Below are 27,600 nucleotides of genomic sequence, written 5' to 3' on the forward strand. Positions count from 1 at the left end.
GCACCGGGTCCGGCCGGGAGCAGCGCCGCGCGCGCCAGCCGGACCTCAGCGGCTCTGGGCCCGGGCCGGCCTGCGGCCATGGCCTCGACCCCTGTGGAGAGCTTCGTGACCAAGCAGTTGGAACTGCTGGAGCTCGAGCGAGACGCGGAGGTCGAGGAGCGCAGGTACGGCCGCCGGCCCGGGCCTCTCGGGGTCGGCCCGGCGTCTCCCCCAGGGTCCCCCCCCTCTCCCAGCTGAGACCACACAGATGAAGCCTCCGGGGGCTCGGCCTGACGAGCTTAGGGCCGGGATTTGCCCTCCTGAGTGTGAAGGGGGCTCGGCCGCCTCCAAGGATGGAAGCCTCTTCACCCTCCGGGGCGGCCCGTTCCGTTTTGGGGACCCCCCTTGGGAGGGTCTTCTCCCCCTGAAGTGCCCCTCTGAACTTTGCCCCGTGGGCCCAGCCTGTCTCCCCACTTCCATCCCCATCGTGTTCTCCGCCCTCTTCCCTCCTCGGCCCCCCGTTAGTGTTTGCGCCTGTTCCTTGCCGGGCCTCGAATGAGATGCAGTCGTTGATAATGGGCCCCGGGCGACCGGTGTGAGCGGAAGGGCCCGGTGGGGGCGCGAACGGCCCGCTTCCAGCCTGACAGGTGCTGAGCTGTGTGTGCAGGCCGAGTGCTGTGGAGGGGGTGGGAGAAGGACCGCCGACCCCGCGGAGCCTTAGTGGCGGATGGCTTCCTGGAGGCGGTGGTGCCTGAGCACAGCTTGCAGAAAAAATAAGGGTTAAAGAGTTTGCGGGGAGGAGTTTCCTGGAGGAGATGTGGGAAAGCAGCGCATCCCTGCAGCCAGAACTGGAGCCCTGAAAACGTCGGCTTTTACCCCTAGGGCTGAAACTGAGAGCTGACATTTATTGAGGGGTGTAAAAGCACTCCACAGGCATCAGTCGCTTGAAACCTCACATCAGCTCTGCGAAATTGGTTACTGCGGTAACCGATTCTCATCTTAGGTCTAAGGAGGCTGGAACAGAGAAGTTAAGTCACTTGCCCCAGGTAACACAGGGTGAACCAGGATTTGGGGTCACGCGGGCTGATGCTAGAGTTTGTACTCAATCACTGTGCTGCCTACGTGGAGAGGATTTGATTTAGAAGTTTTTGATTATGACGGTTGAGAGTTGGGAGTCCTGTTGCCCTCAGTGGGATCCGCGCCCCATCATTTATGGCTGGGTGACTTTGCAGCCTTAGTCATCTTGTCTGTAAAATGAGATCATCCTTACAGCAAACCAGTGAGGTGGGAATGCAGTGATCTAAAAGTCAAGGGCTCAGCACCGTCCGTCGTACAGAGTAAGCACCCGGGGAAAGATGCACAGGAGTCCGATTGAGAAGGGCCTGGGGAAGAAGCTTGTGTTATAGTGTGTGTGTGCGTGTGTGTGTGTGTGTGTGTGTGTGTGTGTGTGTGTGACGAGCTGCATGTGGGATCTTAATTCCCCAACTGGGGATTGAACCTGTGCCTCCTGAATTGGAAGCACAGTCTTCACTGCTGAATGGCCAGAGGAGTCCCTCTTATTTTATATTCTTGGGCAGAGGATGGCCCTTGGCAGTGAGGGTGCAGGGGTGGATTCTGGGTACAAATGGGGGGCCCTGGTGGGACAGTGACTCACAGGGCCCAGGAGAGAAGGCAAAGGTGAGTGCGGGCGCTGTGAGGAGGGCATGGGGGTCTGTAGGAGGAACAGGTTTGAGAGGAGGCAGGTTTGGAGTTTGCCGTGCATAGACTTCCTCTGTTCCTCCTGCACGTTTGGAAGTAAAAGCTGGTAAAAAACAAATACTGAAGTCTCAACATTGGGTGTTTCCCAGATCCTGGCAGGAAAATGTCTCTCTGAAGGAACTCCAGAACCGAGGCGTCTGTTTGCTGAAGCTGCAGGTATCCAGCCAGCGGACCGGGCTGTACGGACGGCTGCTCATTACCCTCGAGCCCAGGAGATGCGTGTCTGCAGCTGTTCTTCCCAGTAACAGCTTTACTTCCGGTCTGTACCTTGCTGACAAGGGTGTGCGTTGAATATTGCAGTCTTCAGATGTGGGCTGTAAAGATCTGGTCACATAGGACCAGCTGGGGAATAAAGCTTTGCAGTGGAGAACTCTCGCTTAGAAATCCAGCAGTTACGAGCTTTCTGGTAGGTTAGATCAGCACTCTCCAGACTGGCAGACCCCAGCTGAACACCTGAAATATGGCTGGTGATTTGTGCTCATGTAAAACGCACAAGAGATTTTGAAGATTTAGTACTGTTTAAAAAAAAGAGTAATTTCTATGACTACCAATTATGTTTTGAAATGAAAATATTTTTCATATATTGGGTTAAGTAAACTACTATTAAAATTAGCTGTTTCTTTTTGGTTGTTTAATGTGGCTTCCCAGGTGACTTAGTGGTAAGGAACCAGCCTGCCAAAGCAGGAGACATGGGTTCGATCCCTGGGTCGGGAAGATTCCCTGGAGAAGAAAATGGCAACCCACTCTAGTATTCTTGCCTGAGAAATCCCATGAACAGAGGAGCCTGGCAGGCTACAGTCCATGGGGTTGCAAAGAGTCGGACATGACTCAGCTCACACAGACAACAACACACAGATGTAGCTACTAGAAAATGTAAGGTTACACATGACTCTCATTTCTTGTTTTTTTTTCCCCATAATATCACAGTATATATATATATATTTTTAAATTTTATTTTTAATTGGAGGTTAATTACTTTCTAATGTTGGGTTGCTTTCTGCCATACATCAGCATGAATCAGCCATAGGTATACATATGTCCCCTCCCTCTTGAACCTCCCGCCGCCTTCCCTCCCCATAGCTCTGGACCAGATGGTTCGTTGTACATAGCTATGTAGTCCCAGACCTTCCTTGTACTAAGAATACTTTGGCTAAGCTTGTGGCAGCCATGTTGGAAAGAACGGGCAGTTCGAAGAAGCTTCTTAACCTCACACCTGGGACTCTTGTTTTCAATCAGACCTGGAAACAGACAGCAGCACCGCTAAGCACTGCACGTTCTCTGGAAAAGTCTCTCAGCCCTGATTTGATGATGACAGGGTTTGTTGGTTTCCTATTTTGACTTTCTGGCCTCTTGCCCCCCGCTTGTTGGAATCCTGGCTGCATTTGGAGACAGATGGGAGGAGGGGAAGCTGATGTTCGGAGTCAAATCTTACACACTGTGTTGCTGAGGGGCCAGGAGTCAGTCACCTGTCCTCTAAAGACAGTTGAGCTTTTGGCCTTACCATCAGGATTAAGTGGGCAGGACCGAATGTCCCTGCTGGGCGTTTGTAAACTCTGCAAACCAAAGGCAAAATGTATTATGTTCAGTTAGGAAGTGCTGTGGAGGGCAGGACCTTCGAGGTTGATGAATAACTGATAAACAGAAAGTTGGAGGAAGGTGGTCCTTTAGGTGGAAAGGCACAGATCTGAAATCTGAAGTGTTGCGACAGCTCCTGATCAGACATAGGTGGGGTTGGTTGTTAGGTTTCCATCTTCTGAAGAGCAGTTTTAAGGCTGTGTAGCTTAGAGATGTGGGCTCTGCCGTGTGGGCCCCACTCAGGGCGGCTGGTGGGGAACCACAGTGGGGTTGGAGCCCCCGGCACTCAGCCCCGTGGAGACTCCCCCACCCCATGCGCAGAACCAGACCTTGCGCCCAGGCAGGGGAGCTGCTGCCACCTTCTCTTTGTCTTTAAAAGCTGGGGAGGGAGACAGGAAAGAGTCAAGGTACAGATGAAACTCGTTTCCTAGAAGGAAAATAGGTCAGGACTAAAATCACGTCTGGTGCCTGGTTGATGTGTGGTGTGGACTCTGACTCAGAATAAATGGGGTGTGAGTACGTGGGGGGCTCTGGCTGAATCTCCACGTGGACTCTGGTTCAGGCAGAACTGTTGGTGTTCAGGGGACAGAAGCGCTGAGCCTGGTGGGCTTGGGCAGGAAGGGGTGCGTGGGCTGCGATCACCGGAAGGCGGCCCTGTGCACAGAGGGGTCGCCTGGGCCTGGCTCCTCTCTGCGTCTTGGCTCCGCCCTCTCCTGGATTGGCTCCTTCTCAGGCCCCATGGGGTAGCAGGTCCAGCCTGTCCATCTGCCCTGGTTTCTGGTCTAGGGGGAAGGGTGAGGGCCTCCTTCCATCTTGCCCGGGCAAAAGTCTCAGGCTCCGATTTGCCCCAGGCTCACCCCCGAGGGGCGTGTGAAGCCCTGATTCGCTTGAGTGTGGGTCGAGTGCCCCATGCCCCTCAGACTTGCCTGGTGGAGGGTGAGTCACCAGAGTTGTCACAGGGGTGGGAAGCCAGCTGAGTGGCAGCAGCCCCTTCCCTCCTTCAGCAGTGGTCGCTGTCCACCTGGAGTGCCCGCCCCCAGGTGAGCGCCTGTGGCCACCCTGTTCGGGGCCCGCCCTGCTCACCTGTCTCCCCGCGGAGCGGCCCGTCCCACGTGCCCTGCAGCGGCCCTGTGCTCACTGCCCTTCTCACGGACGCCCTTGGCGCCGACCCCGCCAGGTGCTTCGGTTTTCTCCCCTCCTCCCAAAATGAGGGCAGGGACTGTGATGTATTCCTGATACAGACCAGCGCCCAGAACAGTGCCAGGCGCAGAGGAAGACTTTAAACATTTTACTGACTGTCATGTTTGTGTTAAGCAGTTCATTTCGTGCAAGTGAATTTAATTACGTAATGTGAGTTAGAAGCTTTTGTTTTTTTGCTGCTACCGACTTCGTTTCTAATAAAGTAACAGTTACAGTAGTTGAAAGGTGCTGGCGTTTGTTGACTGAAATAATTCTCGTTTAACTTTGTTCAGCATTTACATAACTGGTCTTTGCTCCTGCAGGTGACATTGTGGGTCTGTATGACGAAAGTGGTCAGCTGGCCACTGGGATCCTGACCCGCATCACCCAGAAAGCGGTCACCATGGCCTTTGATGAGTCCCACGATTCCCAGCTGAATTTGGACCAAGAGCATTCCTACAGACTGTTGAAGCTTGCCAACGATGTGACGTACAAGCGACTGAAAAAGTAAGTGTACGTAACCGGAAATCACACGTGCTGCTGCTGCTGCTAGGTCGCGTCAGTCGTGTCCGACTCTGTGCGACCCCATAGACGGCAGCCCACCAGGCTCCCCGCCCCTGGGATTCTCCAGGCAAGAACACTGGAGTGGGTTGCCACTGCCTTCTTTGGAGATCACGTGTACCGTTTTCCCTGAACGAATCTCATTCCTGCGGGAGAAGACGGCAAGCGCCTGGGGTCTGGGGTTGGTTGCATGCCCCTTGAGACAGATGGTGGGCTTCCCTGGTGGCTCAGACGGTAAAGAAACCGCTGGCAGTGCAGGAGGCCTGGGTTCGACCCCTGGGTTGGGAAGATCCCCTGGAGGAGGGCATGGCAGCCCACTCCAGTACTCTTGCCTGGAGAACCCTGTGGACAGAGGAGCCTGGGGGGCTCCAGTCCACGGGGTCGTAACAAGCTGGACACGACTGAGCGACTAAGCACTATCACTGTGGGAGGTGGGGGCAGGGGCGGCAGTGCTGCGGGGGCCTCAGGCACCGTGTCGATCCTAGTTGTCACTAAGCTCCTCGTTTTCCCTGTCCCTTGGCAGAGCTCTGATTTCCCTGAAGAAGTATCACTCTGGCCCTGCGTCCTCACTCATAGAGGTCCTCTTTGGCACATCAGACCCCAGTCCTCCCAGTGAGATGCGTAAGAGCTTTTGATTTTCGTTCCTGATTGAAGTCACTGTGGGTAGTATCGTGACCGGTGTGACCGCAACCAGGGTGATCTCGGGCGATTTTAACAAGAGTTTGCGAATGCGCAGGGAGAAGTCTAATTTAGTGTCTTTATAAATTTCTTTGTGTGACTTTCTTGAACAAGTCAGTTACCTGCACACAGTGTCAAAGAAGTAGCTCATTCCATTGTTGTTGTTTTTAAATAATGCTGTTTCTAATGTATCTGAATATTTTATTTTGAAGTGGGAGGATATTTCTTCTGTGTCAGTGACCTGAGAGAACAGAGGATGTCCGATCATACTAGGTTGGCCAAAAGGTTCGTTTGGGTTTTTCCATAAGGTATTCCTCGTTGACTATGCTAAAGCCTTTGACTGTGTGGATCACAACAAGCTGTGTAATAAAAATTCCCACTCTTAAAGAGATGGGAATACCAGACTACCTTACATGCCCCCTGAGAAACCTGTATGCAGGACAAGAGGCTACAGTTAGAACTGGACATGGAGCAACGGACTGGTTCAAATTTGCAAAAGGAGTACGTCAAGGCTGTATATTGTCACCCTGCTTATTTAACTTATATGCAGAGTACATCATGCGAAATGCTGGACTAGGTGGATCACCAGCTAAAATCAAGATTGCTGGGAGAAATATCAAGAACCTCAGATATACAGATGATACCACTTTAATGGCAAAAAGTAAGGAGGAGCTATAGAGCCTCTTGCTGAAGGTGAAAGGAGAGTGAAAAAGCTGGTTTAAAACTGAGCATTCAAAAAATGAAGATCATGTCATCCAGTCCCATCACTTCATGGCAAGTAGATGGGGAAACAATGGAAACAGTGACAGACTTCTTTTGGGGGGTGCTCCAAAATCACTGCAGATGGTGACTGCAGCCACAAAATTAAAAGACTCTTGCTCCTTGGACAAAAAGCTATGTCAGACCTAGACAGTGTTTTATAAAGCAGAGACATCACTCCGCCAACAAAGGTCCATCTAGTCAAACCTATGGTTTCCCAGTAGTCATGTATGAATGTGAGAGTTGGATCGCAAAGAAAGCTGCGTGTCAGAGAATTGATGCTTTCAAACTGTGGTGCTGGAGAAGACCCTTGAGAGTCCCTTGGACTGAAAGGAGATCCAACCAGTCAATCCTAAAGGAAATTAACCGTGAATATCCATTGGAAGGACTGATGCTAAAGCTGAAGCTCCAGTACTTTGGCCACCTGATGCAAAGATCCAACTCATTGGAAAAGACCGTGATGCTTGGAAAAATTGAGGGCAAGAGGAGAAGGGGGCAACAGAGGATAGGATGGTTGGATGGCATCACTGACTCAGGACGTGAGTTTGAGGAAACTCAGGAGATAGTGGAGTGCAGAGGAGCCTGGTGTGCTGCAGTGCATGGGGTTGCAAGGAGTCGGACACGACCTAACAGCTGAACAACAGCAACAACATAAGGTGTTACGGAAAACAGAACATCCACGGTCTCTCCCGAGGTGTCCACTGCAGAGGTGACCACGCTGACTCCATGGGCCCCAGGTGCTACCTGGACAGATTGGACTGAAACACGCTTGTGTGAGAGCCTCTGAGCCAGAGCTCCTGCACGTGCCCTGCTCCCCTGGATGCCGGCTACAACCAGGGCCCCTCGTGTTCCCTGAAACGGCAGAGATGGTGCTAGTTTCCACCACACCTATGGGATGTTACGGAAACATCTGAACAAACCTTTTGGCCAACCCAGTGCTATATGCCTGATAGCAGTTTTTTATGGTTTGAAGAATCTCAGTCCTCAATACATCTGATTGTTTTTTCTGTGTCCTTCAAATTGAGGAGAGCTTATATCTGATTGTGACCTGTGTTAGTCACAGAACATTTGGAAATAAACAAGGGGAGGGAAATCACTAGAACACCTGTCACGCAGAGTTAGCCTCATTGATGGGCATGTGTATTCAGATAGCTGTTTTTCCGCATCCATGTAGAACGGGGTGTCTCTTTCACTTACACACACACACACCCCCCACACCCACTGTTCTCACTCACGTTGGTCTGTGCACTCTCTCGTCTCCTTCAGTGTCTGGGAAAACCTCATTTTGAGGGGTTTGTTACCTCATCAAGCAGCTGCCCTTCACTGAACGGTTCTCCAGACGTTGGACTTGGCAGTTTATGCAACATCTCTTCAGGGGTTCTAACACAAGGGCCACCCCACACCTTTCTTCCGTCACACTTGCGCTGACACCCTGGCGGTGTCGTCTGTAAGCTCAGGGCTGCTTCCTATGGGGTTGGCCAAAAAAGTTGTTCACGTTTTTCTGTAACATGTTACTAACTTTTTGGCCACCCCAATACTTTCTCAAACTCTGAGAGCACATTTAAATGAGATTTTGTTTCTGGGCTTCCCTGGTGGCTCAGTGGTGAAAAACCTGCCTGCCAGTGCAGGAGATCTGGGTTTGATCCCTGGGTTGGGAAGTCCCCTGGAGAAGGGCATGGCAATCCACTCCAGTATCCTTGCCTGGAACATGCCATGGACAGAAGAGCGTGGAGGGCTACAGTCCGTGGGGTTGTGAAAGAGTGGGACACGACTTGGCAAGCAAACAACAAGAGCCACAGGTACACAATTACAACCTGTCAGTTTTCCCAAAGAAGATTTTACTTCTGCCAGCCAGTTAGTGAGAGGCTGCTCTGAGCTGGGACGGAGGTGAGCGCCATCCTTGCTGCACAGCGTGCCCTGGGTGTGTCCAGCGTCCGGGGAGCAAGGGCACGGCCTGGCGGCCAGGATGCACGCAGGAGCTCTGGCTCACAGGTTCCCATGGTGCCTGCAAGTGTCTCAGTCTTGCCTGTCCGCATCAGCCCCCTGTGCCCGTGCGGTCAGCCAGCACAGCCGTCTCCGCAGTGGGCAGCGTGGGCTGGAGGCTGCGGACTCGGGGCTGGACACAGCGGCACTGGCTCTGAGCATAGGGCTTACGAAGCAGATCGTCAGTCTCGCTTATGGAAAATTCAGATTGGAAATAGCATCCTGGATCTGCTAGTGATTCTTTTCATTGTTTCCTTTTGTGGTTTTATGGCCACGTAAAAAGGAACACTAGGGTGGGAACAGATATGTTCCAAGAGACATTTACTTCCCAGGGATCTGTTTTTCTGGAGCGTGAGTTGGCTGACTTTGTCAGTAAAGGGACAGGTGGTGAACACTCTAGGCTGTGCGGGCCAGGGCAGCGGTGGGCGGCTGGGGCAGTCCCCCAGGGAGCCTGCACACAGGACCTGCGGATTCCTGTCCAGGGGAAGACTTTTGAAAACCAAGCAGGTTGACTTTGTGTTGTCTGCTGACCCAGGGGAGGGCCAGCTCTCTCCCTGTCTCATGACATCCCATATTTCCATCGGGGTGGGGTTGAGGGAACGGCACTGGGTCACGGGGAGCCGGAGCCTCACTGTTGCTTGTCCCACAGCCCCGCTGACCTTCTGCAACCCCGCCCTGGACGCCTCCCAGCAGGAAGCGGTCCTGTTCGCGCTGTCCCAGAAGGAACTCGCCATCATCCATGGGCCCCCGGGAACTGGGAAGACCACCACCGTGGTGGAGATCATCCTTCAAGCTGTGAAACGGGGCTCAAAGGTGTGTGTGGGCACCGCGTCCCCGCAGACACCGTCACTCAGGTCTGCCGTGCTTGCAGGCCCTGAAGGGCCCAAGCCCAGGTTCCAGGACTTGGGTAGGAACGTTCCCACGCGTTTACTGACTGGCCGCTAGGCTGCGCCCCTGTTGGTGTCTGACAGCGCCAGGGGTGTAGGCTTGTTCTCGGGGCTGTGGGTCTGGACTGGGGAGGCCTGGGGCACTGTCCACCGGGCCACAGTCCAGGAGCCACCCGCTCAGCACCCGTGCTGTGTGCTCAGGCCCCTGCTGGGCATGCCGGTGACCCGGCCCGTCTGTGCCCTTCAGGAGAAGGCCCTGCAGCCAGTCACGGGAGACAGACCTCTTTTGGTTAATTCAAGGGTCCCGTTAGTTGTGCAGATGGCAGGTTCCCGGTTCCTGAGATGTGGGATGGGATGGTGTGTGTTACCATTCACTTAGACTGTTAATGGTTGAGAGAGGCTCTTTTACCCTCAACACGAGTTATCGTGGATTCTGAGCATGTGAAGCGGTTGTTACCTTTCTGGGTCATAAATGTTGGATAAGGATAAGAACTGGAGCAGTAACAGTCAAGATCTGTAGGTCGACATTCCCTGGGTCCTTCTTATGAACCAGGCACCCATCTAAGCCTTTGCAGCGTTTGCTCCTTCAGTCCTCAGAGAGATGGGTGTCCTGGCCCTGACCATCCCAGGACACGTCGAGGCCTTTCCTTCTGGTTGCCGGTCAGCCTTTCTGGTCTTGGGAGCCCCGTAGGTTCTTTCAACCTGAGGTCTAGAACCCAGATGTCGTGTCCGTGTGCAGTAGCGTGACCATCAGGCCGTCTGCACCAGTCCTCACAGCTGGACGTTTACTCCGTAACATCACCAGCTGTACACGCTCCACCCTCCTCTCTTTAACTTCAGGACTCCCCACTTGTTCTAATGTAAACTCAGGTGATTTTGTTTAGAAACCCCCAAGCCGAGCTTGAGCTGTGCCCTCCAGGTTCTGTGCTGTGCGCCCTCTAATGTTGCTGTGGACAACTTGGTGGAGCGGCTGGCCCAGTGGAAGCAGAGGATTCTCCGCCTCGGCCACCCAGCCCGCCTCCTGGACTCCATCCAGCAGCACTCGCTGGACGCGGTCTTGGCACGCAGCGACGGCGCCCGGATCGTGGCTGACATCAGGAGGGACATCGACCAGGCCTGGGTGAGTAGCTCTCTGCCGTGTCTGCCCCTCGTGTGGCTCTCTGGTCTGTAGTCTTTGCCAGGAGCAAGTGGCATCCTCCGGCGTTTCTCTGGCCTTCGCCGAGTCACAGACCGGGCTGAAACATTGGGCCTGCCCATGTCTGCTGGAGACCTGTGCTCAGCACTGAATGGGGACTCACTGTCTTCAGGGCGGTTTCATGAAGAGGCGAGCAGTTGTCTTGCAGGAAACATTGCTCTTAAGGGCTCCCTGTGTCTGGCACGTTGGCTGGATAATGATGGCAAGGGAAAAAAAAGCAGGCCAAAAGTAAAAACTCAGAAAATACGCGTCCTCCGTAATTTTTCAATCCATTAACATAAAACACGATGTAGGGGCTTCCCTGCTGGTGCAGTGGTGAAGAATCCACCTGCCAGTGCAGGGGACGCAGGCTCGACCCCTGATCCCGGAAGACCCCGCTTGCCGCGGAGCATCAGGCCGTGGGCAGCACAGCTGTTGACCCCGTGTTCTCGAGCCCGGAGCTGAGCCCTTGAGCTCCCCAGCGAGAGAAGCCACCGCGGTGAAAAGCCCAGGCACAGCAACGGAGACCCAGCTCAGCCAGAAAGAGAAACAATAAGTGGAATGTAATCCTCGTGAGAAGGAACTCGGTAGCTGATAGGTCAGGGGGAAGTGCAGTTTCTAGAACTTTCAAGCTCTTTGGTTCTCTAGTTTACACGTCCCCCCACACCCCGATTCCCTCAGTTGCACGTCCGCCCTTTGCTCACCGCCAGCCCACCTCCTTGTGTCTGGGCCTTGCAGGGCTGGTGTGGAGACTCGGCCTTCCCCGAGGCCCACAGGGGAGCGGGCACTCCTGGGGCAGACAGGACACTTGCAGGGTCACTCAAGGTTGAAGACGCTGGAGGGCTGCACCGATGTGATTCATGCCGCCGCGCGTGCGCATGGCTTCATTTTCTTGTTCCTGATTATTTTTTAATTTTTTGGCTGAGCTGCAGGGCCTGTGGGATCTTAGTTCCCCAACCAGGGATCAAACCCGTGCCCCCTGCCCTGGGAGCGAGCACAGTCTTACCGTTGGACGGCCACGGAAGTCCCCCTTGTTTTCAAATCTGTGCTTTGAGGATTCTCTTCTCTGTAAGGCAGGCGTCCCGCTTATCGCTCCTACCGAAATACCTTTCCAAGTAGAAACCACAAATAAGGAAGGGGTTACGTGTCTTTTGCATCTGGAAGTAAGTCAAGGTCTAGGTGAACATTTAGGGGCTGGAGAAAATGTTTTCCTCTCCCGACGAGTGTGGAACGCTGAGAGGAGCTCTGCCTTCTTCTGTGTAGACCGCCGGGCCCAGTGCTGCAGCAGCAGGCGCTGTTTCTTCCCCGGGAGTGCTGCTGATGACTGCGGGGCGGGGCCGGCTCCCCGGGCTGAGTTTACTGCTCTCTGGGGCCCCACACTCTCCCCCCAGCCTCTCCCTGCACAGCTGACAGTGGCTTTGAAGGCCCTGAGGCCAGTCAGGGCATCACCTACGTGGATCTGTTGCTCTTTCAAGAAAGACTTAAAAAAAAAAAAATATATATATATATATATATATATATACATATAAAGTATTTATGTATTTGGCTGCACTGGGTCTTAGTTGAGGTACAGGATCTTTAGCTGTGACATGTGGACCCTAGTTTCCCCACCAGGGACTGAAGCCAGGCCTGCTGTACTGGGCACGCAGAGCCCTAGCCCCTGGACCGCTAGGCAAGTCCCAAGACTTTTGACTTTCTATCACCTTCAAAGGACCTTAGGGAAGCGGCCCAATTGATGATAAGTAAAAGTGCTTTGTGAATTAAAAAGAGCTAAAAACAAAGTCGAGTCAGAATTATTATCTTTCCTTTTCTTTGTAGGCGAAAAACAGAAAGACCCAGGATAAGAGAGAGAAGAGTAATTTTCGAGATGAAGTCAAGCTGCTGAGGAAGGAGCTGAAGGACAGGGAGGAGGCAGCCATGCTGGAGAGCCTGGCGGCGGCCAATGTAATCCTCGCCACAAACACAGGTGAGGGGCCCGGCGTCCACCGCCCCGCCTGCCTCGGCGCCCCGCAGAGGTGGGGAGCGTGCCCGCTTGTCTGCTTTCTGGGAGCGTTTCATAGAGGTGTCTTTAAGATCTGGTAGAATGCACCAGTGGAGCCCCTCTGGGTCTGGAGTGTTTTCCTCAGGAGTCTTTTATTTTTTTTTTAATTTTTATTTTTACTTTATTTTGCTTTACAGTACTGTATTGGTTTTGCCATAGATTGACATGAATCAGACATGGGTGTACATGATCTCAATCCTGAACCCCCCTCCCACCTCCCACCCCATATCATCTCTCTGGATCATCCCTGTGCACCAGCCCCAAGCATCCTGTATCCTGTATCGAACATAGACTGGCAATTCGTTTCTTACATGATGGTATACATGTTTCAATGCCATTCTCCCAAATCATCCCACCCTCTCCCTCTCCCACAGAGTCCAAAAGTCCGTTCTAAACATCTGTGTCTCTTTTGCTGTCTCGCATACAGGGTTATCATTACCATCTTTCTAAATTCCATATATATGTGTTAGTATACTATATTGGTGTTTTTCTTTCTGGCTTACTTCACTTTGTATAATAAGCTCCAGTTTCATCCGCCTCATTAGAACTGATTCAAATGTATTCTTTTTAATGGCTGAGTAATACTCCATTGTGTATATGTACCACAGCTTTCTTATCCATTCATCTACTGATGGACATCTAGGTTGTTTCCATGTCCTGGCTATTATAAACAGTGCTGTGATGACCATTGGGGTACATGTGTCTCTTTCAGTTCTGGTTTCCTCGGTCTGTATGCACAGCAATGGGATTGCTGGGTCATAAGGCAGTTCTGTTTGCAATTTTTTAAGGAATCCCACACTGTTCTCCATAGTGGCTGAACTAGTTTGCTTTCCCACCAACAGTGTAAGAGGGTTCCCTTTTCTCCACACCCTCTCCAGCATTTATTGCTTGTAGCCTTAGGAGTCTTTTAATTGAAAATTCAGTTTCCTTAATTGTCGTAGAATATTCAGGGTGTCTCTTCTCAAGAGAGCTTGTGTCTTTCAAGGAATTTGTCTGTTTAATCTAAGTGTTTGAATTCCCAGGCATAAAATTGTTCATAATAACCCCTTATCATTAAAAAAAACATCTGTAGCATCTGTGGCAATGTTACCTCTTTCACTTCTGAGATTAGTAACTTGCATCCTATTTTTTTTCCTCTGATCTTCTGGCAAGAGGGGTATTAATTTTATCGATCCCCTCAAAGCGCCAGCTTTTGGTGTCGGCAGCTCTCTCTGTCGTTTTCCTGCTCCCTGTTGCACTGACCTTGGCATTGGTTCGTGTGGGCCCCCTCTGTCCGCTCACCTGGGCCTAATTTGCTCTTCAGCTTCCCTTTCCTTCAGGTGGACGTGGAGGGCTTTGATTCATATTGCTTTGAGACCGTCATCTTCTGTGCTGCAGGCCTTTAGTGTTGTGCCTGTTTCCCCGTGCACTATTTCCACGGCATCCCGTAACTTCTAACGTGCGTGTTTGCATTTTCATTCATTGTGAAATAAACCGTCTCATTTCCCTTTCTGTTTTGACCCACAGTTATTTAGAATTGTGTCATTCTCTTTCCATGTATTTGGGGGTTTTCCAGATACCTTCCTGTGGTTGATTTCTCATTTAATTCCATGTGGGCAGAGGATACACTGTGTACGACTTGGATCATTTCATCGAGATTTGTTTCATGGTCCAGAATGTGGTCTTTGTGAGTGTTCCGTGCACACTTGAAAGGAACACCTTCCCTGGTTCTGTTGAGGTTTCCTGTCATGGTTGATACTGTGGTTCAAGTCAGTATCCTTACTGATTTCCTGTCTTCTCATCCTGTCACTTACCAAGAGAGGGGTGTTGAAATCAACTGTAATTGTACATCTGTTTCTTCTTGGAGTTGTCAGTGTTTGCCCCATGTCCTCCATAGCTCTCTTATTAGGGGCTTGAATGTTATGTTCTCTTTATTAATTAACCAATTTATCATCCTGAAACGACCTTCATTATCCCTAGTATGTTCTCTTTTTTGAAATATTATTATTTAGTTGTTCAGTTGTGTCCGACTCTTTGCAACCTCCCAGTCCCGTGAGGACTACAGCCCCCCAGAGGACTGTCCATGGGATTCTCCAGGCAAGTATACTGGAGCGGGATGCCATGCCCTCCTCCAGGGGATCTTCCCGACCCAGGGATTGAACTCTCGTCTCTTGTGTCTTCTGCACTGTAGCGGATCTTTTACCCCTGAGCCCCTTGGGAAGCCTTCTGAAGTCTGCTTTGGTAGAAAAACAGCCACTCCAGCTGGAGACCACGTCTGGCGGCTTTAGGCCTTTCTGATGTGGCCACTTGATTCTTAAAAGCCAGCGAGTAAAAGAGTGTTGTAGCAAGATGGGTTACACTCTTTGGTAACATCGCCACGACATGAACCCCCCTGTCGCCTTGGCCGTATTCTGTTGGCTCAAAGCAAGGCCCAGGTCTGACCCACACTTCAGGGGAAGGGGCTACACGGGGTGTGACTGCTAGGAGGCCAGGATCAGGATTGGGTGGGCGGCCCTGAGGGTCTGTCTGCTGCCGCCTCTCAGAGGGGCTGCTCTCAGGAACAGAGCCCAGCTTCTGATTTACTCTGTAATCCTTGCTTTGTCCGGCCGTCTTTCCGATCAGACAGGATGGAAACAGGGAGCACTGATACTGTCATGCTGTCTATCACACCCCGTGTCGCTGCCTCTTCTGGCGCCTTTTGCTTCTTCTGTAAATTTGCGTTCCTCTCTGGCGTCCTTCATGTCACCCTGAAGGACTCTCTTTAGTCTTTCTCGAAGGACAGGTCTCAGCTTTTCCTTACCTGGGTGTACCTTTTCTCTCCTCTGTTTTCGAGGGACTGTTGTGTTGGAGGCAGAGTTCTCGGTTGACAGTCCGAGTTGCACGAACGTGCCGCCCCTGCCCTCTGCCTCCATGGTTTCTCACGAGTCGGCAGCGTCAGTCTCTCTGAGGATCCGCTGCACGTGATGGAGCGCCGCTTTCTCTGTCTCTGGCAGCGTGGCTGTGACGAGTCTCCCCGTGGCTCCCTCTGGGTTAGCCGCGCGGGGCTTGTTGAGTCCCCTAGGTCTGGGCGCTGTTGTTTTGGTCAGATCACGAAGCTTCCATGCTGCATTACTGTTCCAGTGCTCCTCTGGCCCCTTTGTCTCTCCGTTCCTGGTCGTCGGTGCCCTTGACGGTGTCCTGTGGGTCTCCGAGGTGCTGGGCATTGCCCTTCGTTGTTTTTCTGTTCTGTTTCTCCGACTGAATAATTCAGCTGGCTTGAGTGCTGGTCCTCTGCCTGTCCAAATCTGCTGTTCAGCTCTTCCGGTGAATTTCAGCTATCCTACTTTTCAACTGCAGAGTGTATTTTTTTTTTATGGCTTAAATCATTTTTTTTTTCTTTTTATTTTATACCAGAGTACAACTGATTTATAACGCTGTGAGTTTTGGGCTTTTTTTAAAAGGTAATTTCTGTCCCTTTATTGGTAGTCTTGGTGGGACATCATTCTCAGACAGCCTTTTATTTCATTAGACGAGGCTTCCTTCTTCTCTTCGTGCACATTTAAAGTAGCTGATAGGAAAGTGTGTGTTTGGTAAGTCTGCCACCTGGGCCTTCTCAGGAACGGCTTCTGTTGATCGCTTTTCATCCGTGAGTGGGCCGTACTTCATTTCCTTGTGTGTCTTGTAACTTTTTGCTGGAGACTGACCATTGTAAACGGTGCTGTGTGGGATGCTGGAGGTCAGGTCGTCTTCCCTCCCCCGGTTTGTTCCTTCTCGTGGTCATGTCTGTCCAGCAATTTTCCTGAGCGGCTCCTCGTCCTGGGCGCTGCTGCAGCCCTGCTCCCTTAGCTCACGGGCCGGTGATGGTTGGACGGAGGCCCTCCAAGTCCTGGGACCACCAAACCGCTCTGTGTCCAGGAAGGAGGAACTGGCTGTGGTGGTTTTGTGTCCTTGGGTACACAGTGATTTTTACCCAGCAGTTAATTGTTCTGTGTGTCCAGGAAAGCACCTAATAAGAGAATTAACTAAGCTCTAAATTCAGAAAATGATACAGAAGTAGTATTTACAATTAAGGCAGCCTTCTTTGGGGTCCCAGCCCCAGAAGGGAGATTGACTTTGGTGAACGACGTGTTGGGGTGGCCCATGGCTGGGGCTCACCACTTCACACCTAAACACGGGCTGGAACCACAAGCCCTGGAACGTCCTGCTGACCCTTATTCCAAGAGGCAAACGTACCACACAGGCCTTAACGCTTAGCCAGACTGTGAACCAGTGGCTCATTGGGTCTCTTCCGGGGTGCCTGCAGCTGTTAGCGCCTCTGTGAAGGCTCACAGCTCCGGTTCCCACCAGGCGCCTCTGCGGACGGCCCGCTGAAGCTGCTGCCCGACGGCCACTTTGACGTGGTGGTCATCGATGAGTGTGCCCAGGCCCTAGAAGCCAGCTGCTGGATCCCCCTGCTGAAGGCCCGGAAGTGCATCCTGGCCGGAGACCACAAGCAGCTGCCCCCCACCATCGTCTCCCACAAGTGAGACCCCTCCGTCCCTCACCTGCCACCCCCTTGTGCGTCCCTCCAAGTCCAGCTCGGAAGCCCAGGCTCACCCAGAGGCCCGGGACCAGTGGGGAAGCCTGGCCCATGGACTGAGTTAAGATTGTGGGGGCAGGTGGCTCCCTCAGCATCTGAGCCCTGACTTAGGGGAGCGAGAACCCGGGGGTCATTTTGATTGAAGGTGCAGTTTCAGTTACACCCACACAGAGGAAGTAGGCTCTCACGATGTGTGACTTACAGATCCCAGAGATGGCGAAGGCAGGGTGCGGTGAGCGGGGACGGGCGGCTGGCTGGCCTGGGTCAGCAGCGGGCAGGGCTGGAGTGCCGTTGGCAGACCTGTCACCTATAAGAGAGACAGTTTCGTGTGCCTCCCTGAGGGCACGCGGTCCACACAGAGGGCTGCTCCACAGGGCCCCTCATGCCTCCTCAGGAAGCAGCCACTGAGCCGAGGCCCCCGAGCCCTCCTGGACAGCATCCATGCCCACCTGTCACCTGTCACCCATGTGACACCTGTCACCCCAGGTTCAGGTGGTGAGGGCGGAGGTCACTAGCCTTTCCCCGGCTTTGGTCTCTATGGGGATTGTGGGAGGGGCCCCGGGTGAAGCAGAACGGGAGCTGACGGTGGGAACTCTGAGCTCAGGGCCTTCTCTGGACGTGCAGATGCTGGTGTGGGCCTGTGGTCATGCTTGACACCCCCGGGGCCGCGGCTCTGAGAACAGAGCTGTTGCTCACCGCTGGGTGTGCCATCCACTGTGTGCCCATGCTGGCTCCTTCAGACGCCAGCCAGGTCAGAACCTGAGCTCCTTGAGGGTGGGTCACCTGGCGTGTGCTCAGATCCCGCCTGTTGAGTGGATGTCCCCTAATGTGGCAGGTGGAGGTGTGAGGCTTGGGTGTGCGAGCAAGGCTGTCGGTGGAGCCGGCAAGAGGGGAGCAGGGACCCCAGAACTGAGGGGTGTGCAGGTCAGGGTCCCACAGGGAGAGGGTGTCTAGCTGCCAGAGGCTTCAGAGTAAGGATCTGGAGGGGACTTTGGGCTGGATAAAGGGGGGACTGGAGTGTGCTTTGGAGAACTGTCCTGTGGGAGCCAGATGTCTGGGTAGCGGTGGGCGTGGATGCTGTCCAGGAGGAGGGCTCGGGGGCCTCGGCTCAGTGGCTGGTTCCTGAGGAGGCCTGAGGGGCCCTGTGGAGCAGCCCTCTGTGTGGACCGTGTGCCCTCAGGGAGGTGCACGAAACTGTCTCTCTGAGGGAAGTCGGGTGATTTGGGGGGATGTGTGGGGTGGGTCGAGCTGGGTGTTTCTGGGTTTGCAGTTGGGACTGGGTCCCTTCACCACTCATGCCCATGGCCCTGCTGTTGGTAGGTGCCTGTAGTGAACAGTGGTAACCCAGGGAGGTTAGGAGGCAGCGCGGGGCCTGCAGCAGGCCTGGACACCCGTCCCTTGATGGGCCGAGGTCGGCTCTGTGCCAGGCGGCCCGGCTGGGTCCGGCTCCGTGGCTCGCTGGTGGACATGGGCACTTCCAGGGGGCCGTTCCCTTAGTTTTGGGAGGGAAGTGGGCTGAGGTTTGAGGGCTGCCTCCCGCTGGCTCCTGGTTCAGGCTGCACTCTGGACTCAGGCCCCTTTGAGGGCTGCCTCCCGCCTGGCCCCAGGTTCGGGCTGCACTCGGGACTCGGGCCCCTCGCTGCTCTCCCCGGGCAGGGCCGCGCTGGCGGGGCTGTCGCTCAGCCTGATGGAGCGCCTGGCGGAGCGGCGCGGAGCCGGGGCGGTGCGGATGCTGACGGTGCAGTACCGCATGCACCAGGCCATTGCGCGCTGGGCCTCGGAGGCCCTATACCACGGGCAGCTCACCGCCCACCCTTCCGTGGCCGGGCACCTCCTGAGGTGAGTGACTCCGCTGTACCCTGCCCCGTGTCCCCTGAGCCACATTCCGTAAAGATGTGGGTGTGGAGGTCGCCTCTGAGACCGGATTTCTGGCCAGAGCATGGGTCAGGCTTCTCCAGGATGAGGTCCTCCGACCACGATGACTGTGCCCCCCTCCCCCTGCTGTCTGGTGTGGAGTCAGGGCTGGGGAGGGCGTGGGAAGGGCAGCGGGGCCCTGCCTGTCGCCGGGGCCTCCCGTGTTCAGTGTCGGCCTGTGTGCAGGGACCTTCCGGGTGTGGCGGCCACCGAGGAGACGGGCGTGCCCCTGCTGCTGGTGGACACGGCCGGCTGTGGGCTGCTGGAGCTGGAGGAGGATGACGAGCAGTCCAAAGGGAACCCCGGTGAGCGGGCTGGCCTGGGCCCCTCTCAGTGGCCTGTGTCAGAGAGGAGCCGCGTGAAGGCAGGGGCGCGGGTCCTGAGCCAGGTGCCCTGGGCAGTGGGGCACCGTGGGCGTGCTTGACGGATGGGTGGCCCCAGGTCAAGGCAGCCAGGTGGACGGGACATGCACCTGCTTCTCACTGAGAAAGGAGGCCCGTCTGCGGGGGCCCTGGGCCTTGTGTGTGGAATCCGGCGTCCCCTCCCAGGAGGCCACCACAGGCTGAGCGTGAGAGCCGCCTGTCGTCACAGCTGGAAAAGTGCTTAGGAAACTAGCGCCGGTGACGGGTGTCCGTGGAGAGTGCCCCTCATGCTGAAGGGCTGTCTGTTCCCCCCTCAGGTGAAGTGCGCCTCGTCGGCCTGCATGTCCAGGCGCTGGTGGACGCAGGTGTCCGGGCCGCCGACATTGCCGTCATCACGCCGTATAATCTGCAGGTGCGTGTCAGGGTGACTCCCCGCCGGAGGGGCTGGCGGAGCAGGCTGGTTGACGGGCTCTGGTGGCCGAAAGCTGCAGGCTGAAAGCTGACCTCATCACAACTGCATCCAGGGCTCAGATGGACTCAGCAAGAGCTCCCTCCGTCCATCCATCCATCCCCTGGCAGTGCCTTCCCCACCCCGTCCCGGGCTCTCACTGGCTCCCTGTGTCAGCTGATTGTCAGGCCTGCCCTTGGGGCCAGGCAGCCTCAGGCTAGTGTCCGTTCACGCGCTCCTGGGGATGGCCTGTCTCACGGAGTCCCCACAGGAGCCTTGGCTTGGAGTCTCCAGTCTGGCTCAGGTTGCCCCACACCCGAGCTGGTGGCTGTGACCAGTTGCCAGGTTCTTGCCTCCTCTCGAGTCAGCTCTCCGGCTTGTGGAACACTGCAGGGCTGGGCGTCTCCGGAGGCTGCCTGGGGAAGGTTGGGGGCGCCGCCTGGTGAAGGGTGCGGTGGTGGGCAGCAGACACCCTAGACGTCTCCTCCCTTCTCTTGGGCCTTTTTCCCATCTCTCCTCTCAGGGCTTGTATGCTCATGAAGCAAGGCCCGTCTCCTTTGGTAGGAAGAACTCGCCTGCTTCCCAGATCGTGAGGTCTGGGCCTGAGATGCCATCTCGGTTTAGAGGACACATCTGGGGGTGCCTGAGCCCAAACCGTGGTGGCATGAACGTCCGTGCTGGGGTGTGGGTCACCCTGCCACATTATGCCGTCCCGGTTTAGAGGACACGCCTGGGGGTGTCTGAGCCCACGCCGTGGTGGCGTGAGCGTCCGTGCTGGGGTGTGGGTCACCCTGCCACGTCATGCCATGCTGGTTTAGAGGACACGCCTGCGGGTGTCTGAGCCCACGCCATGGTGGCGTGAGCGTCCGTGCTGGGGTGTGGGTCACTCTGCCACGTCATGCCATGCCGGTTTAGAGGACACGCCTGCGGGTGTCTGAGCCCACGCTGTGGTGGCATGAATGTCCATGCTGGGGTGTGGGTCACCCTGCCACGTCATGCCATGCCGGTTTAGAGGACACGCCTGGGGGTGTCTGAGCCCACGCTGTGGTGGCGTGAGCATCCGTGCTGGGGTGTGGGTCACCCCGCCACGTCATGCCATGCTGGTTTAGAGGACACGCCTGGGGGTGTCTGAGCCCACACCGTGGTGGCGTGAGCGTCCGTGCTGGGGTGTGGGTCACCCCGCCATGTCTGTGCGCTGCTTTGTTGTTCATGCGCACGCCCGTGGGAAGGGAGGTGCTCGGAGGCCGTGATCCCAAGGCTGCTGCGGGCCCCCTGGGCCGAGCGGCTCTGCGGGGCCAGGCCTCCGCCGGGTTAAAGGGCAGCGTGTGGGGCCCCCCGACGTGAGCTGTGGTGCGAGGCCTGGCTCGGTGTTGCAGGTGGACCTGCTCAGACAGAACCTCACGCACAGGCACCCAGAGCTTGAGATAAGGTCCGTCGACGGCTTCCAGGGCCGGGAGAAGGAAGCTGTGATCCTGTCTTTCGTCAGGTCCAACAGGAAAGGTGCGGGGCTGGGGCTTCCACGTAGTCCAGTGGTTAGGACTTGGCTTTCCTGCTGCCCAGGGCCTGGGTTTGATCCCTGGTTGGGGAACTAGGATCTCACGAGCCTCTCAAAGCGGTTGTGGAGGTGGCCCCCGAGAGCCCAGAGCTCATCTCCTGGCCCCAAGGCCAGTATAGCTCAGGGCCTGGTTTCTGCAGCCAGGGCTTATGGATATTCCATTGGGTAAGAAATTTTTCCCCAGAAACAGTTGTTAGTGAATGGGCTCTGTCAGGTCGAAGACAGCTAAGGAGGGGTAAAGTGAAGCCAGGAGGCGCACCGGAAGGTCCCTTGTGTGTTGGCCGTGGCTCCAGGCTGTGTCCTGGGTCTGAGCTCTGGCAGAGGACTCTGTACTGACTTGGGGACGAGTGGCAGGCGTCACTGCCAGAGCCCCAGGCAGGACTAGAGAACCGTCCTAGACAGCAGCCAGGGGGAGCCTGTGGACGGGACCCCACGGCTGTGGGGCGGATGGAGCCCAGGCGGTCCTCTGGGGGAGGGCGGCGGACGGGGGAGCCTGCCTTCCTGTCCCTTAGTCTCTGCCATCCGTGCACCCGGGCTGGTGTTCAGGTGAGGTGGGCTTCCTCGCCGAGGACCGGCGCATCAATGTGGCGGTCACCCGCGCACGGCGCCACGTGGCCGTGGTCTGTGACTCCCGCACGGTCAGCAACCATGCCTTTCTGAAGACCCTGGTGGACTACCTCACGGAGCACGGTGAGGTGCGCACGGCCTTTGAGTATCTTGACGACATCGTCCCCGAGAACTACTCCCACGAGGGTGCCCAGGCGGGCGGGAAGCCCCGGGGCTCTGCTGCGACAGCCAGGAGGGCACCCGGGGGGACCGGGCCGGGCCGAAAGAAGCCGAGCGGGGCGCCCTTGGGCTCCTCCGAGCCGCAGCCTCAGCCCAGCCTTGATGGAGGCGGCAGCCAGGAGGGTGCCGGGAGCAGAGACGGTGCAGACGGCTTCAGGGCCACGATTGTGGAGTTCATGGCGAGTGAGAAGGCGCAGCTGGAGTTCCCTGCCTCCCTGAACCCACACGACAGGCTGCGGGTCCACCAGATCGCTGAGGAGTTTGGGCTGAGGCATGACAGCACCGGGAAAGGGAGGGAACGCTTCATCACGGTGAGCAAGAGGGCCCCGCCCATCCCTGCAGCGCCGGGCGGCAGAGCCCCTCTGTGTCCCGAGACCCCCAGCTCCAAGCAGCCGCAGCCCCCCGAGCAGCCGCAGCCCCCCGAGCAGCCGGAGCCCCCTGTCAGGGAGCCAAGTGGCCGGGACCAGCCGGACCTGAAGGCGCTGCACCTGGAGAGGCTGCAGAGGGCGGGGGCCCAGCAGGAGCAGCGGGCCAAGGAGGGGCCCTGCGCCCCGGGCCCCGCGCCCCGGAAGTTACCGGAAAAGAAGAAGAAGAGAGATGCGAGAGGTGAGTTGGTCGGCTCGTGGGAGCACAGGCGTGGCGTCCCCTCCACTGGGAGTGTGAGGCCCACCTGCCACCATGAAGAAGCAGGGCGCCTACTGCGGGGCCCCTGCCTGGGCTCTTCATCTTGAACCCCAAGCCCCCGCAGGCCACGCCTGCCTCAGCGGCCTCTGTTCCCCGGGCTTTGTGTGGGGTCCGGCCGGGCCACCGGAGCTCCTCCTGCAAGGAGAGGACCGGAGGAGCAGCCGCGGTGGGCAGGGCCCGGGGACACAGAGTCAAGGTGGCCTGCACGGCCGCGGCTCCTTCCACGGGCTCGGGGGTCCCTGGCAGGGCTGTGCGCGCCGCTGTCACGCCTGTGCCGCCTCCGCGGGCGCCCGGGGGCGGCTTACTCCGCCCGCCACCGGCCCCCATGCGGTGTCACGCTGAGGCTGAGAGTCCAGGGCACGGCCTGGCTCTTCTGGGTGACCCTTGTCACAGCCGCGTTCCTCCAGGAAAGGCCATGGGGTTGGTCCTCTTCCCTGGGCCCCCGAGCCCTGGGGAGCACAGCCCAGAGCTGTCTCCCCGCCTCGGGCCTGTCTGCGCTCGCTCCATGTCGTGAGCTGAGCCAGGGGACAGGAGACGCCGTCCCCCCCATGGGAGCGGACCCCCTACTTCTGCCTCCACCACGCTCAGAACACGTGACTGCACGGGCGTGGCCGGAGGATGGTCCTCCTTTGAGGGGGGTGTGGGTGGCGGCCACGTGAGAACAGTTCCCCTGGGAGTCGGCGCCCACGCCAGGGGAGCTGGCACCGCCGGAATTAAAGACGCCATTTAGGGGTTATAGTCGTGTCTCCTTCCCCCTCCTGAGCGTTTCCCTACAACTTTAAAGGATTTCCACACAATTGTCTGGTTACAGATGTTACCTTTCCTTACACTGGGCTGTGAAGGAATACACTGTGTTTCCCTGGATGGCAGGGTTAGTCTGGGGATTTGAGTTTACAGTCAGCAACATAAAGGACATGCTCATATTTAAATGCTCTTCTGGATTTGTGCGGGTGAGCTTTGAGGAGCGCGCGCCCTGCCTGCCGGTCCCCTCTGGACGCTCCCGGCTACACCGTCCGGTGAGGGTCACTGGGCTCGTGAGGGACCCGCTCCATCAGCGTCTGCTCATGCGCGGTGGCTCTGAGGGCAGGGGTCTGGCTGGCTGCGCGACAGGCAGACACGGGCCCCGCGGGGAGTTGGCATCCGACTTCCTTGTCCTCGCCTGTTGGGGTGACTGACGCCTGTCTCCCCCCAGGACCCGCGGCCATAGAGCTGCCTGCCGAGGAGGACTTTGATGCCCTGGTCTCGGCCGCCGTCAAGGCAGACAACACCTGCGGCTTCGCTAAGTGCGCGGCCAGCGTCGTGACCCTGGGCCAGCTCTGCCTGCACTGCGGCCGCCGCTACTGCCTCGGCCACCACCTGCCCGAGGTCCGCGGCCCCGGGGGACCTGGGCGGGTGGGCTCCGGGCAAACCGTGGGCCTGTGTGTGTGTGAGAGAGAGAGACGCGCATACAGGCTCTGGGCTTGTGTGCGCACCCCCACACAACCCGTGGGCCTGCGCATCTGTGTGTATCGTGCGTGTATAGACTGTGGGCCTGTGCATGTGTGTGTGTGTGTTGTGTGCGTAGACTGTGGCCTGTGCGCGCGTGTGTGTGTGTGTGTGTGTCGTGCGCATAGACTGTGGGCCTGTACGTAGACTGGGCCTGTGCGTAGACTGTGGGCCTGTGTGTGTGTGAGTGACCCCTAAGTGGACCCTGCCCTGCAGGGGAGGCACGGGACCCCGCCCCTCACTGCCGTCTGCTTGGAGGAGGGTCTGTGCTGAGCCCAGGGCAGGGGGCCAGGAAGGGTTTGGGGCTCTTCACCAGCCCTGCCAGGGCGTGGACCCTTCCTGCCCCCCCAGCCCTGTACTGGGAGCCTGTGGGTGAGAGTCTGCGTGTGGAGAGAGCAGGGAGCCCCTCCAAGGTCGACACGGGGGCTCCGTGGCTCCCGAGTGCTGCGTCGGCAGAGCTGGGGACTTGTCTGTCCCCACTCCCGGCCCAGCACTGCCTGTTGTAACCCCCAGGTCCATGGTTGTGGGGAGAGGGCTCGCGCCCACGCTCGGCAGAGGATCAGCCGGGAAGGGGTCCTCTACCCCGGCAGTGGGACCAAGGACAGGTCCCTGGACCCCGCCAAGCGGGCCCAGCTGCAGAGGAGGCTGGACAAGAAGCTGGACGAGCTGACCGGCCAGAGGCGGAGCAAGAGGAAGGAGAAGGGCAAGTGAGGCGGGCGCCCTGCTGCCCCCGCGGCCTCTGGGACCAGCGGGACCTGCAGCACCTTTCCCTTCCTGGTGGTGGACCCACGCGGCCGCGTGGCAGCCAGACCCACATCGTCCCCCGGCCGCGGGGCGAGGTGCCTGCCAAGGACCCAGCGATGAGCTGCTCTGACGAGCCGGGACAAGGTGGAGAGGCTGGGGGAGCGCAGCCCAGGCCGCTTCCCAGGGCTGCTGTGGGGGGTGGGAGCCCTCATGCGCGCCCCACCCCCGCCCCGGAGCGTCTCCTGCGAGCCTGCCATCCGGGGTGCGTCATGCTGCCGCTGCCAGGTCGTGCACTCCCCTGAACTTGGGCCTGGGCCTGTGACCCTGTGAAGGTGACGGACAGCCTCATAGCCCAGGGCAGCAGCTCCCGGCCCTTCAGGTCAGACAGGACAGAGGACGTCTGGGAGCCAGCGCTTCTCCCAGACGTCCCCACGTGCGGCTCGGCCCGCAGCGGGTCTGTGACCTCACCGGAGCTGGTTCCCATCTCTCTTCCCTGGGGGCCACAGTGACTCCACCCTGACCCCAACCAACACAACTCTGGCCATTCTGGTGCCCTGTAGGTCGGAGGTCATGTCCGGGCGTGCTTTGGGAAGGCTCCCTGCCACGCCAACCGACCCGTGTCACTGTCCACAGTGGTGGTGTCAGGGAAGAGCCCCCTAGAGCCCCAGCCTAGCCTAGCCTCCAGACCCAAAGCCCCCTGGAGGGCTACCTCAGGGTCCCTTCTTGAAGAGAACCTCAGATGGATGTTTTATTTTATTCTCAGAGCTTTATTTGTTTCAAAGGAATATAAATTATTTAAAAATTAAATGAAAACGTGCATACGGCCACAGTATGTTTTTCTCTGATGACTTTCTTCCATTTTTTCACTTTGGCCTGGTTTAGATGGGTTTACACCCCCTTTCCCAAGGTGGCTGAGAGCCCGCTGAGCATGCAGGGCCTCAGGAGGAGCGGGGGGACACTTGCCCCAGGCACAGCTGATGCTGGAGAAAGCATTCCTGCTCTGCTGGACATTTCTGCCAACCAGGAGGGAAGTTTCAGATTGGCATGTGTAGGGGTGTAACCTGGACAGAAGCACACGGGGCCCTGCTTGGAGGAAAGAGGTGGGTGAGGAGGAGGGCAGTCTCTGGAGCTACGCCTGGGGGAGGAGAGGCCTGGCCAGCTTGCGGGGCTCTGCCCTTGGTTCATTGCCTGCTTCCCCATCACTGTCCGCCTCACTGCCACAGACCACGCCTCCCCACCGCTGACCACGCTCCCCCGCCACCCCTCATCCCCACCCGGGGCCTGGGGGGCTGCTGATCAGGTGTCTTCTGTTGACTGCCATCACCCTAGGAAGTCCCGTTTTTCTCTTTTTGCACCCTCGGGCCCTGGAGGCCACTTAGCCAGCACCTCCATGGATCCTGACCTCCCCCCAGACCCACAGGCTTGTCTGCCCTGCTTCTGACAGTGCTGGGCCCTGCCCCAGGCCTGGCGGCCCTCTCTATGCCACCTCCTGTGGGGATAAGCACATGGCACCTCCCCCTCCCCATTCCAAGGATATCTACCTGCACACGACCCCTCCCCCTCCCCTTCCGTGGATGCGCACGGCCCCTCCCTCTCCCCCTTCTGTGAATGCCTTCCTTACTCGCTCTCCTCCCGTGGCTTTAGGACTGAACTTTCCGGGAAGAGGAAGGAGGGTCTCCAGGGGCCACACATAGTCTGAGGATGATCCAGGTCAGCAAGGAGAGTGCTGCTGAGTGCAGAGCCACCATTTCTGCTGCTCGAGCGCCCTGGGTGCCGGGAGACCTGGACAGGGCGACCCAGTCACGAGGCGTCTGTGTCAGAAGCATCCTTTTGTGGTTGCTGAGGGCCCCGTGGCAGCTCTCTCCCCCCAAAGGGTGCTAATCCCTGCCTCTGTGTTAATAAGCCCTGATCCTCTTGCCACAGGGAGGCTCTGGGTCCTCGGCCGGATCAGAGAACACACCTGAATGGCCACTGCAGGGCCAGGTTTGGTGATGGGTTAGAATTCAAGCAGGATCCACCTGGATCTGCCCCCTGGTCCACAAACAGGTGCTAAAAGAAAGATGGGGTTGACCCGCAGCCACCCCTCCTGCCACCTTGAGAAAGCCTGTCTGCGGGATAGAAGGAGGCTAACACAGAAGCAGAGTCAAACCTGGGCCTGGGGGAGTAACTGGCTTACGATATCTGAGCACCTGATCCCCAACCCATTCTTCTCAATGTCTCAGACTAATACATCCCCTTTTCTAGATGAGAAAATCTGCCCTGGCTTTCCATTCCTTGCAGCTAAAAGGATCTGTGCTGATCCAATTGTGCCCACGACTGTGTGTCTTACTGGGTCTGTCCAGTCCTGGCACAGAGGTGTTGCCAAGTCAGGGCCCCTCCCCTCATTAGGGAAGGGGCAGACCTGTATCTTCATCTGTGTGCTCCCCCAGTGGGCCAGCCCACTAGGAAGAGCTCCAAGCAGAGGAGGAAGGCAGCCCTGTGGGGCGGGAGTGGTGGGAGCCCCGAGCTGAG

At 56.9% G+C, this 27,600-nt stretch overlaps 1 protein-coding gene across 1 annotated transcript; it reads left to right on the plus strand.

The window, feature by feature from the left end:
• Nucleotides 1-39: 39 nt before the first annotated feature.
• On the plus strand, nucleotides 40-25,908 carry IGHMBP2 (immunoglobulin mu DNA binding protein 2). The gene is made up of 15 exons (XM_052661614.1): nucleotides 40-164; nucleotides 1,827-1,996; nucleotides 4,815-4,998; nucleotides 5,576-5,673; nucleotides 9,122-9,285; nucleotides 10,279-10,479; nucleotides 12,352-12,499; nucleotides 16,880-17,054; nucleotides 18,768-18,950; nucleotides 19,212-19,330; nucleotides 19,705-19,799; nucleotides 21,212-21,335; nucleotides 21,937-22,782; nucleotides 24,053-24,225; nucleotides 24,859-25,908. Exons 1-15 carry the CDS (start codon nucleotides 79-81, stop codon nucleotides 25,054-25,056), a joined length of 2,964 nt encoding a protein of 987 aa, XP_052517574.1. The 5' UTR covers nucleotides 40-78; the 3' UTR covers nucleotides 25,057-25,908.
• The last annotated feature ends 1,692 nt before the right edge of the window (nucleotides 25,909-27,600 follow it).

This window comes from Budorcas taxicolor, chromosome 25 (assembly GCF_023091745.1).
Source record: "Budorcas taxicolor isolate Tak-1 chromosome 25, Takin1.1, whole genome shotgun sequence".
Taxonomy (NCBI): Eukaryota; Metazoa; Chordata; class Mammalia; order Artiodactyla; family Bovidae; genus Budorcas; species Budorcas taxicolor.